Source organism: Excalfactoria chinensis, chromosome 2 (genome assembly GCF_039878825.1).
Source record: "Excalfactoria chinensis isolate bCotChi1 chromosome 2, bCotChi1.hap2, whole genome shotgun sequence".
NCBI lineage: Eukaryota > Metazoa > Chordata > Aves > Galliformes > Phasianidae > Excalfactoria > Excalfactoria chinensis.
Window position 1 is genome coordinate 138,375,637 of NC_092826.1, and position 12,108 is coordinate 138,387,744.

The 12,108-nt window shown below is 47.3% G+C and overlaps 1 protein-coding gene across 1 annotated transcript in view; it reads right to left on the reverse strand.

Moving 5' to 3' along the window:
- Positions 1 to 10,445, reverse strand: part of PTH1R (parathyroid hormone 1 receptor) — a 106,303-nt gene extending 95,858 nt beyond the window's left edge. Inside the window, exon 1 of the mRNA XM_072327643.1 lies at positions 9,907 to 10,445. Within this exon, the coding sequence (XP_072183744.1) occupies positions 9,907 to 9,981 (75 nt within the window). The 5' untranslated portion in view covers positions 9,982 to 10,445. The remainder of the gene's footprint in view (positions 1 to 9,906) is intronic.
- Positions 10,446 to 12,108: the final 1,663 nt, after the last annotated feature.

The window sequence follows — 12,108 nt, forward strand, 5'->3', positions numbered from 1 at the left end:
TTAGTGTGCAGACTTGTTGGTACAGAACCAGGGCTGGATCTTTACTAGTGTGAAAAACAGGGGTTGATGTTGTTCCTTTTTCACCAGCTGAAGCACTCTCCCTTCCCCCTGCTCCTGCAGAAACCTGAGTCATCTTTTGCTGATGACAGAGTAAATTAGGAATACACATTAGCTGTGACTTTGAACGGCCTAATTTCCCATTTACAATCCTACAAAATATGTGCAAAAGGCATCTTAAGCTCAATTTGTTGATCAAACTGATGCTGTCCATGACACCAAGGAATGCCAGGACAAAATCAGCATTAGGAGTGAGTTAGGAGAGAAGAAAAAACAACCGTCTATTGCTCAGTCTACTTGAAACACTGATGATTAATTTGCTCGAATCTCCTACATTCAAATATTATGATTTGACTGCCTTTAAGAATGGACCTAAATCAACTGCTGAATTCAGACCCATCCTGTGGTTTGAATTAGATCCACCCTACCAGCATGCTTATCATACTTCCCACTACCACCATAGCCAGAAACAAGAGTGACACTCCCCCCCTCCAAGATCCCCCCCAAATTGCTCATCTTTAAATGCTTTCAAGAAGGCATTCATTGCACAAGGCAGCCAGCCACAAAAGAAGCTACTGAAGCATGGCTGAACATGGTCTGGAGAAGTATGTGGAATCTGGGGGCTTGTCATCCGACCCAGATCTCTCAGCTTGCAGAATCCTGTCCCTTCCCATCCAGAGGCAACCCAGGGCCAGGAGACCAGTACCAGAATGTGCTAGCTGGGCTACATCAAATCACCCCCTGGCTCTCTTATTTCCCTGCAGTGATGCTGGTTGACATCAGATGAGACTCTTGGTCCTTCTGCACTCCACAGGAACACCACTGATTTATGCCAGCAGAATGCTCTGGCCCCTTGAGCTTTGTGGTTTCTATGATGAGGTTAAGGCAAATCAGAGAGAAAATCTGATCCCAGGAATGAGGCAAAAAACAGCAAACACACTTCATTGTGGTGGTGAAAGGCTGACTGAGAAACACCAGTTGTGGTGGGAAATGAAATGGAGATGAAGACGGTGCTCTGCCGTGGGGTTATGTGCTGGGATGCTCTGAGACTATTTAACAATGCTACAGCATGAGTCAGAGTCATAGTGTTTTGCCCACACGCCTACTTGTATGGATGTGCATACATAATAGTTTTGCATCAAACCTCATTCCTTCACCAGCTGAGGAAATGAGACCTCCAGGCCCACCCAGTATCTTTTGGGTGCAACCACAGATGACCTGAGGGGGGATGCTCTGTGGCTGAGTGGATCCCTTGAGGACACCGTGCAGCTCTGAGATTCATGAATACACATTGCTGATATCTATAGCCAGGCATGGGAAATAACTCTGTCTTGCTTTGTCCCCATCCAGTGGCTGGCCTGGGGAAACACTTTTGGGACATGACAGTCCCAGTAACTCAGCTCAAGTGAAATCAAGTCATAACTGTATTGTATGCAGTGCATCTGACCACCTCTGACCACCCACAGGCACATGTTTTAGTGAGCATGGTTATTTAGAATGGGAACACTTTTTCACCTCTGCGCCTATAGAGACATCTCTCTCTTTTTTATCCTTGGGAAGAACATATTATTGTTGGGAAGAACAATAAAAATAAACCATCTTTCCAAGTGCACCTTCTCTCACAGAATCATAGAACTGTTAAGGTTGGAAAAGACCACTGAGATCATCCGGTCCAACTGTCAACCCATCCCCACCATGACCACAAAACAATGTCCCTACAAGTCCTCTGTGCCTTCACTGCATATACAGAGAAAGAAATACCTGAAAGCATGCAGAAATTCAGGAGGAGAGCTGAATCTTAGTTCCTGATCTCATCTTTGTACTGAAAAGGTCATTTTTGAACAAACCATTCATTGAGCATAATAACCTCAAGAGCACTGGAAGAAAACACAGGCTTGAAGAAAACCCCGATGCCGATTCTGAAAGGTGAAAAGGTCTGATAAGCAGATGACTCTTGGTAAGCCCACAGCACAAGGTTTCAAAGCAGTATGCATCGGGCATCTCTTAGCACTTCAGCTTATCAGCTCTCTCTCATTTTTATTTTTAAAAGAAATTTCCTGTATTTTCACTGAGCTGAATGAAACTGCTAACCATGAAATAGATATGCCGCATAATGTTGCTTTATTGATCTTACTCTTTGAGTGCAGCAAGGGGAAACGGGTCATTTCCTTGCAACTACTCGCTATGGCCATTTTCTCAAATCTATTTTAACTCCAACTGCTCAGCACCTGAAAGGAGAAATGGTCTGGAGTCGAAATGCTGAAAAGAAAGCCAAGGTAACATTAGGGTGAGGTAGAAGTTCAGGCAATAAAAGTTGGATAGATGGAAATAGCTTGCAAAGTTCATGGAAATCAGCCCAATGCTTTGATTGAGTTTGGTTTGTAGCGCTGCAAAACAGTAAGAGTTGCTGGTAATTCCCTCCTGGAGGAGATTAGGAATTTCCTAATGTTTGGATCCATAGGGTCAGCAGTTAAATGAATTACTAGTGGTCCTAAACAGTGTCGGAGTCCCCCAAGGCTCCACTGGGTCTCAGTTAAACGATCACTTGTTCTCTGCTGCATGCCCAAGACATGGTAACTCCCTACCTTCCTCTTCAGAGCACCTTAACCCCTGGCAAAAATAAGCTAAGTTGTACATAATGCTGACTTTTCTGTTGAAACACCAAAGTTCAGTAGTGGGAAGAGAAGGTTTTGTAAGGACGCACAGCGATTTTCAAATCTGCCTTTACAGATGCAATTGTGACTGCTTCTTGCTCTCAGTGTGACAAGACCAAGCATATAGATACACAGAAATGCTTGGAGAGAGAAGGAGACAGACATAAAGATAACATCGAGGAACCCTGATTAACAGTGGGGCAGCCATGTGAGAAGTGAGATAAACAGCCTGCCTTGGGTGCTGAGACAGCAACTGCTATCTCCAGTGCTTGCCCCATACACCAGTCCAAGGGGTTTCTTTTCCAAGAGGCCAGGTTTGCCCTGGATGAACCTTTTACCTGGAAGATGGTGGATATTTGAGGTTTTTGCAGTGAAAATACATGAAGACTCCTAATGCCTTTGGGCTTTGAAGGTCCACTTGTTCTATATTTTGGTAGTGTCAGAGAGGTGGGCTAGGACTGCATAGTTGTGTTGCTTCCAGGCCAATTCTGAGACTTGAGAGTCCTTTTTTTTGCTGCTAAATAAAAGGGCTGGGTCTTGTCTTTTGGTCTTGAAGCCAAGCAAGATGGCACATCTCATGCCTACAACCCCAAACTCATTTTTCCCCAAAAGGAGAATGAGATCACATCCAGTTCCCTGTGCTATCCTGAACCAACGCTTGGGAACATTGTCTGGAGGATTGTTCATCTGCTCAGATGAAAACCCTGCCGAGAATGATGCTCATGGTTAAATAGTCTGGCTGAGGGAGGTGGGGTTCAGAGGTAGAGTGAAGCCTATGCTCCTCACACCTCACTGCGTGTGTATTTACTGCCAAGGGCAGAAGGTACAGCAGACCTCACAGCAGGCTTGGGATGGAGTGTGAGTCTGTCAAAAGGAGAACTGGGGGGATTTATGCTGGGTCATAATGATTTTATGCATGGTGTCAGGGTGGAGCTGCTCACATTGCTGGCTCTCCTTCTTGTGAAGCCCAGTGCCTCCCTCGTGTGTCACAGGAGCTCATCCAAACCTTTGATATACAAACACCTTTCACTGACCCAGCAACAAACTTTCTGCATTTATTTCCAATCCTGAATTATTTTCATGCCAGCTCGGGGAGTTCAGTCATCTCATGGATGAAAAGGAGGTAGAGTTGTGGGTAAGTGGAACTGCTCCTTCCTGAGCTGTTTCATTGGGTTTATTTTCATGTGTCACAGCATCAGGCCAACACCTCCCTGCTGTCTGTACCCTGGGATCCCTCCAATGTCCTCTGAAATATAGGGCTGCCCCAACAGGAGGGAAGGAGAAGATAAATGGCTTTCTCCCCTTGACATCCCTCCTGCCCAGCTACAACGCTTGAAATATTTCTCTCTCACCCAGGGATAGCACAATCCCTGCACCACTGAAATGTTTCAAGCCAGAAAAGCTGGAGGAGTGAGAGGGAAAAGAGGCAGTGAAGTCCACTTTCTGCTTTTGCTGGCTAAAGGGAAAAAATGTGTGGGCAGAAAGACAGGACAGCCGTGCAGAGGATTGCAACAACGAAAGCATCGCCTGAGTGCTCTCAGGGAGATTTGTTAACAGGAGGATCAAAGTACAGCCTGATAAGAGGGTGTCATCCATCCAGAATTTTCCATTCTTGGAAATCAGGTTTCTGGAAGTCAAACCAAGCTGGGCCTCCATAGAGAAGGGAGACTCCCAAAGCTTAGAGCCCCGCTGATTAGTAATAAGGGTCAGCCTGGCCTCATTGGAAACAACAGGTTAAAGTCAAGCCAAGTGTAGCAAGCATGAGTTTGAATGTTTGTTCCCATGACAAATGCAAGCTCAGGATCAGACCCAGACAGGAATTCTGCTGGTTGCATTTCAGCTCCAAGCGTCACTTATTAATGGAACCATCCTGCAAAACGTGCAGCACAAAGATCATCCTTGTTACAGCAGTTTTTGTAGGGTCAGCTGAAGTTTAGGTTGAGAGATCCACATCGGTATTATAGCATCCATGCAGATGCAGAGGGAGAGAGCAAATTCTCAGTGCCAGGGCAAAGTGTCTGTTCTTTTACATGGGTTGGACCTGTTGAGGTCTTCACTTTGGTCAACAGCAAGGGGAATGAGAGGAATCAGGACCCAAAAGTCTGTGATGAGCCCAGTGAGACTGAACAGCAAGGCATGTAAATATGCACTGAACATCATCACCATCTCGCAGTAGTGTGGGGTGAGGATGGAGCTGCTTGGCAGTGATGAGGACCTAAGGACAACTTCCCAGGCAGGGTTTGGGTCAGAGGCAGTCAAGCTCCTGAGAAACCAAGGCAAGGCGAGTATATGTCTATGCTCCAAATATCTGCAAATCAGGGATTGTTTTCAACTGCTTTTCATCAGGCGACAGAGCAGTGAATTTCCAAGCATATCCCTATGGAGGGAAAGCCTCCAAACAACATCTTCCACCCAAGGTCCCTTATCGGCGTGCCCAGAAATGGAGTTACAGAATCATAGAACCATTTTAGTTGGAAGTGGCCTTTAGAATCCATCTGGTCCAACTCCCCTGCAATGAACAGGGACACCCACAGCTCCATCATGAGCACCACACCACACACCACAGCACCACACTCAGAGCCCCATCCAGCCTGACCTTGGGTGTCTGCAGGGATGGGGCATCCACCAGCTCTCTGGGCAACTCTTCCAGTGCTTCACTATCCTTACTGTAAAAAAGCGTTTTCCTTACATCCAGTCTAAATTTCCCCTCTTTCATCTTGAAGCCATTTCCCCTTGTCCTATCACAACAGACCCTGCTAAAAAGATCGTCTCTTTCTTTTCTTACAGCCCTTTTAGATACTGAAAGGCCACCCACAGGACTCCCCAGAGCCTCCTCTTCTCCAGGAAGAGAATGGATGTCAAGACAATGGATGCAAAGGTGTGAGACAGCTCATGCTGTCAGGGCAGGGATTTCAGCATCATTTTGCATGTGGACATGGGAGCACAGGGGCTGCTCAGCGGTGCAGTGATGGGGACAACAGCTGTCCCTGCTTGAGCTGTCTGAACTGGGTTACCCCTGGCTGGGACTGCAGACACACTGCCCTCCCAAGGATAACCCCACTGATCCCAAAGCAATGCTTTGGAGCTATTTCTAGGAGGTTAGAAACCAAACAACAACTGCCTGGACCTAAAAGGCACACCTCAGGTTTCTTTTCCTTCAGCCTTGACCCTCCGTGCACATATTTGCCCCAGTGCATTCCCTATTCCTTCTGCACCAAACCCAGCCTGCTCAGGTCGGATTTGCCACTGAGCACTTTGGGCTTCTGAAGGGTGAAATCACAGCCTGTGTATTACCCTGACGCAGAGCCCTGTTTGCTTTATATTTTGCGGTCGGGTATTTTATAGTCCAGGGATATCTGCTAATCCCAAAGTACAATAACAAAAACCATATCTTTCATAAATACACGGTTCAGGGATGGGCACGCTCCCAAGCTCGTGTGGAGAAAAAGAACATTTCAGACATTGTTTCCTTGCACTTGGAGTCTGTCTTTATTTAATGAACTCAGACAGTAGTCGAGATTTGCAGGATCTCTATGTAGGATTATTTGATGATTATTCCTTTTACTACTGGCCCCATTTTCTCGGACAATATATATTGTCCCCAACTATGAATGCCTCAACCTAAAATCCTTCCCTTCTCCAAATCCATTGAGGTTCTTATCAGAGGGACAGACAAGGAGTGTAGCAAAGAGCAAAGTATCGATCAACACCTCCTTAATCCAATGGCTTTGCTGCAGAGATTTGGGATCTCTGCTACTTGGTGCTCCTCCAGGGAGAAGCAGGGCTTTTCTTATTCCTACCAGACCTTCCCACTGGAGAGTAACATCAGCACTGGTGTGGACACTCTTTTGGGAGTGAGGGCTGAGACCCTCCTGAACAACAGAATCATAAAGGCTGGAAAAGACTTCTAAGATCATTCAGTCCAACTGTCTTGATCATCACCTGGCCAAGCTTGTTCCCATTTTGGGTCATTCCCATGAGAAAAGGGCTCCCAATCCCTTATCGACACCCCCTGAATTTTCAGGGGAGCACTCCAACTTCTCTGCAAAGCCCAACTTCAGCAGTGCCCAAGCAGAGAGGCTAGAGCTGGGGAACCATCAGGCAGGGCTGGAGCCCATTCTGCTGGTTAATCACAGACTCCAGTGGAGCAGCACCTCCTGAGAGGCACTGGAGCATGGCAGAAAGGCAACACTTGGTGCCTTTTTTCCACCCATTTCACACCACACCTGCACCCACTTTTCCCAACCATGCGGAACTCTGCACTTGGCTCTGGCTGTTACCCATTTCCCAAAATTGAGTTATTCCAATCCAAATCCCACGGCAGCATCTGAGCAGGGCATGGCTTTATTATATGTATATATTTAAATTATTCTGCAGAATATCTCTGATAGAGATCACCAGGATCAAGCTGAGGATGTAACTGAGTAAGAACTGAACAGCTCAGCAGAGCAAACCATGGGGGTATCAGCTGGAAGAGGGACACGGGGAGGTTTTCCTTCAAGCAGTCCTGGCAGTGCTTTCCTGATAAAAACAGTGCCCACATCTGCTCCTCTCGTGCCGGTGTTTGACCCACTTTTAAAGCTCCTTTTGCACGCATCATCTTTTCAAGCCCGCATCTGCAGCGTTGTCTGACTCAGGCTGGTCTCACCAAGTAGAAAAATAGACCCAAATATCACCCCTCCTCTTGGCAGTCTGGAGCGCAAAGCACTCAGTCGATAAACTGAAATCTGCCACCGCTTAAGCAGGTGTTAATTAGGAATATTCTTGGGGAAAGTTGGAAAGAAGGGCTTCCTCAAATTGCAGGGGGGTCTGGAGGAGAGCAGAGCATTACCCACTCCTTTTTGCAATGGGACCCACTCCCACTGCACTTTCAAGTGTGCTTGAATTCCCCCATGCTTCAATTTAATGTGGGGACACGCACAGCACCAGCTCAGCCCATTAAAAAACATCATTCCCTACTCCAGTTCTGTTGTCACTTTTTTTTGTTGCCATTTTTGTCTACTGATCAAAGAAACAATGGAAATGACAGCTTTAGATTTAGGAGGCATGGTGCTCTGGGCTTCACCAGTTCAGGGATGCAAAGTATTGAGCAGCGAAGAGCCCAACAACCACAGCTCTCCAAATTCATTGTCCTCCAGCTCTACAACCTCCAACCTCATGTCTTCCAGTCCCTCAACCTCCAACCTCATGTCCTCCATCCCCAGACAGACAAATTATGCCCTGAAGTTCTGAGAACTCACTGCATCATTCCATGGGAATCCTCCTGACCCTTTGCTGGAGGACTGGGTAGCACTCTTAGTCCATTCCAAAGCTATCAGGGAGTCTATCTCTAAATTGCATCCCTTGCATCCCTATCATTCTGCAGCTACACTCACTGTTTAATTTCCCCCAGGTTAACTCTGCAGCTCCTGAATTTTCAGAGTGATTTTTCAAACCTTTGGGTAAGCCGTCATCGTCGGGTTTGAAAATCAATGTCTGAAATATTCATTTCAGCCTGGGCCTGATTACACCGAATGGGGCTTCTGGCAGAGCGATTCCTGATGTATTTCCATGGCATGGGGATCGTCATCTGAAAGGGTCTGTTCTGATGGGCCTATGACAAATAAAACACCTACAGGAGATACCAGATACTGAGACGTGGCTCACTGGCTGCTTCCTTGCATCTTCTGGTGGTACTGGGATGCACTGGGACAGGGACCAAAGAGGGTCTGGGAGTGGAGGTGAGCTGTCAGTGCTTGCATATCTATTCTGGATACTGAAGTTTGCTGAGCTCCAATGGAGCTGTTTCAAGAACACTGGCCCTAATGGGAGTTTTGATGCTGACTCCAGCAGCGTTACAGATGTATATGGGAACAGCAAGTGTTACAGGACCCACGGAGCCTATCCTGACACAGGTGCAGAGTCACCGTGGTGATGGAGATGCTAACCCAACCCAAGAACATGGGAGAAACCTCAGATCTCACTAAAACCTCACTGAACCTGCACCTTCTGCCCCTCAGCATCCCCCAGTTTTCTTTGGCCTTAAAGTTGTAATTAGTTAGATCAGACCAGCATGGATTATGACAGAGACTGTTTTCTAAGGGACTGTCTATTGTCATATATTGATGTTTCCATCCAGCACGATGCTAGAAATGCAGAAATACCTCCCCATCTACCCTGCATGAGGTCCTACCAAACCCAGAAGAATGTGATAGCCCATTGGAGAGGACCTGAACAGAACCAGCACTGGGGTCAGCCCCTTTCCAAACACACCTCAGTTGGACTAGATGATCTGAGAGGTCCTTAATAATTCTATGATTCTATGATCTCCATCCTTTTTGGAGAGCAGACACCGTGTTAAGTGGTATCTGGTGGTCAGGTGGTGGCTGTGCCACTTCCTACACCAAGAACTCACCAAGAAGCAGCAGAAGCGATGGTGATGCCACCCATCATTGCTCTTTCAGGGATGGAGAAAGCAAGCAAAGCACGTGTCAAAGCAGCACACCCAGCAATGAATTAACACCTGGTGGTCGATTTCTGCGTGACTTCATTTCTGTGGCAGGACTCTGGTGAGAAAGTGTCTGTGGATCTCATTCCATTGCCCATTGCCGCCATCAGGGCAGCTTGGGCAGCCTTTGCCCCCTTTTTTTGTCACCTCTGTGAAGGTTTTCTCCCTTGGTGTGTGCAGGAGCAGGTGAAAATAGTGCCAGGGAGCAAAGGGTTAATACTACTTTCACGCTCCTGAGTGTAAACTGTCTGCAGTCCCCACGCTCTCCAAAATCAATCTCAGAGAGCAAGGCAGTGTTTTGCTGAGATTAAGCAGATTTGCAAATTAGGAAGATTAAATGGAAATGTAATGAAATGAAAGTTAAATGTCCCTTTTTTTGAGAGAGAGAGGAAGGAAGGAAGGGGGAAAAAAAAGGAAAAATCGCCCTTTCCTGGGAGGTGTCTTTTGAGTGATCCCCCAAAACGCCTTTTCCCGGAGCAGCTCCCTGTCAAACTACACGCGCTCCCGTCCGGAGGGACTGAAAAGTGATTCAAACTCTCCGGGAAGCACAGACATTTTTAATTTCATCTGGTGTAGCAGTTCGGAGGAGCAGCGAGATCAGCCACCGGGGCTGCAAAGGAGACTCTCTGCCTCCTCAAATGCCCCGAAAGTGGAGCGATTTTACTCATCAAGGAAACAGCCGAGAAAAGAAGGATCGGGGCCACTCACCAGTGCGTAGACCGAGCTCAGCACGGAGCAGCAGAGGATCAAACCCAGGCTGTGATAAACTAGATATGATCCCATATCCAAGGGGCTCCTTCAAGCATCCACGCTCGCTCGGGGAAGTTGGAGGACGGAGAGGTCTTCCAGCGCTCCGCTTGCAGATGATTTCTCCTTCTCCTTCCCTCCCTCCAACCTCCCCCCCCCACCCCCCCCTCCTCACTCTCCAGAACCGGTGTTTGTTTGTTTGTTTGTTTTTTAGCCAGAAAGGCACATGACGAGAAAACCCGGTCCTTTGCTTCGCTTTCTCATGGCTGGAGATGCGGGCAGCTCCCGAAAGGCAGCGGAGGAGCCCATGTGAAGAAGCGGAGCGACTTCGGCTTCGCTCAGAGCCTCAGCCCCCGGTGCTGGTTGTTTTCCGCGTGCATCTGTCTCAGAGCAGAAAAATCACATCCATATGTCAAAGCCGCGCTCTTCTGTTTCCTTTTTATGAGGCAGTGGGAAGTTCAAATAATTTCTTTGTCAAACGCAAACACACAGAAAGAGGCAGAGAGAGAGGGAGGGAGGGAGGGAGAAAGGCGAGAGAGGGGTGGAAGGGGTGGGAGATCGGAGAGGGTGGGGGAGGCTTTAAACCACGGCTTTATTTTTAGATCCAGTAATTTTATCTTTTGGGTTTCGGAGGGGTTTGGAAAGAGAAAGAGAGAGAAGAAAAAAAAAAGCCTTTTTTCTTCTTCTTTTTCTTCTCTTTCGGCACACGAACCGCTCTCAGAGCAGAAAGTTACGGAGGGGGGGAGGGGGGGGGATAGCGAAAACTTGGCAATGTTTTCCCTCCTCAATTACCTTTTCGCAAACAGAGGTGCTCTGGGGGAGCTGTTTTTTTCTGACTTATTATTACTCTTTTTTTTTTTTTTTGCTGCTATATCGCCGCTCGTTTCGCTTCTACAATAGGTTTATTCTCCAGCCCTCCGGGTCGCACGCAGCGTATTTCGGTTACAAACCGGGATTCTTTCGCTCCTCTCTCCCCTCTCTGCCTCAGAGGATCTGCAGTTTCAAAAAGCCGATTGAGTACGGCGTGAAAGCGTGAGGCTGACGAACCCCCCGCCTCCTACCGCCGCTCTCTTTAGGTACTTCATTTTAGAATATACTTTTTTTTTCTCTCGGCATAAAAAGAGAGAAAAAAGATTTTCCCTCCTCGAGATGCTCTGAAATCTTTTTCAATACGTCTCTGTATCTTTACTGTTTCTATTTTTTCCCGGTTTCTCACTCTCATGGGAGCGCACACCTCATTCCGTGCCCCGCAAGGAAGAGCCCCATTGGAGCCCCCAGCGCATGGCATCCTGCTTTCCGCCCCCCCCTCCCCCCCATGTCCCCCAACACCTCGCAACCCCCGTGGATGTCATCAGCATCGCAGTTTCAAGGCTGTGGATGGTACTCCCAGCTGAGCCGGGTTCTTTCATTCATAAAATTGCAAGGTAAATACATATATATATATATATGCATATATATATAATAAAAAAACACTATAGTCCCCGTCCCCCACCCAAAGCCATGTCGCTGGGGGTGAAGCTCCGGCACCCATCCCCTGATCGGGTTTATCTTCAGCGTGGAAGGAGAAGCGAGGAGGAGACAGGGATGCACCAGGCGGGACACAGCGCTGCGCTGCGGGTTGACTCACTGGGGGGGAAACTTCGGACATCAACTCCTGCTCTTTGCTTCGCTTCGTTTATCCTTTCAACTCTTTTTCCCCTTCTTTCTTCCCGGATTTTGTGATTTAGGAGCTCAATAAGAAGAAAGAAAGACAAAAAGAGAAAGAAACCCCCCCCCAAAAAAAAAAACCCAAACAAATCCCAAACCAAACTAAAACCGAACAGACCTTCCTATACCCCACCGGAGGGCAGACGGTACAAAACAACGGAGCTGTGCGCATTTCTCTTTTATTTCGTGTAGCGAAGAGAGAAAAAAAAAAGGAGAGAGAAGGGGGAAAAAAAAAACCAACACAAAAAAGCCTCTACAGTCGGTTTGTTGCTTTTTTTTTTTTTTTTTTTTTTTTCACGGCCCCATGGCTGTGAATAGGTGCCTTCAGCTAATTTTATGAAAAGGGGCTCTTTCCAAGGCTAAGGTAGAGTAAGGCTTCCTGTAAGAGAGAGAGAGAGAGAGAGAGAGAGGGAGGGAGGGGGGAAAAAGTGCTGCTCTTGATGCAATCTTTTCCTC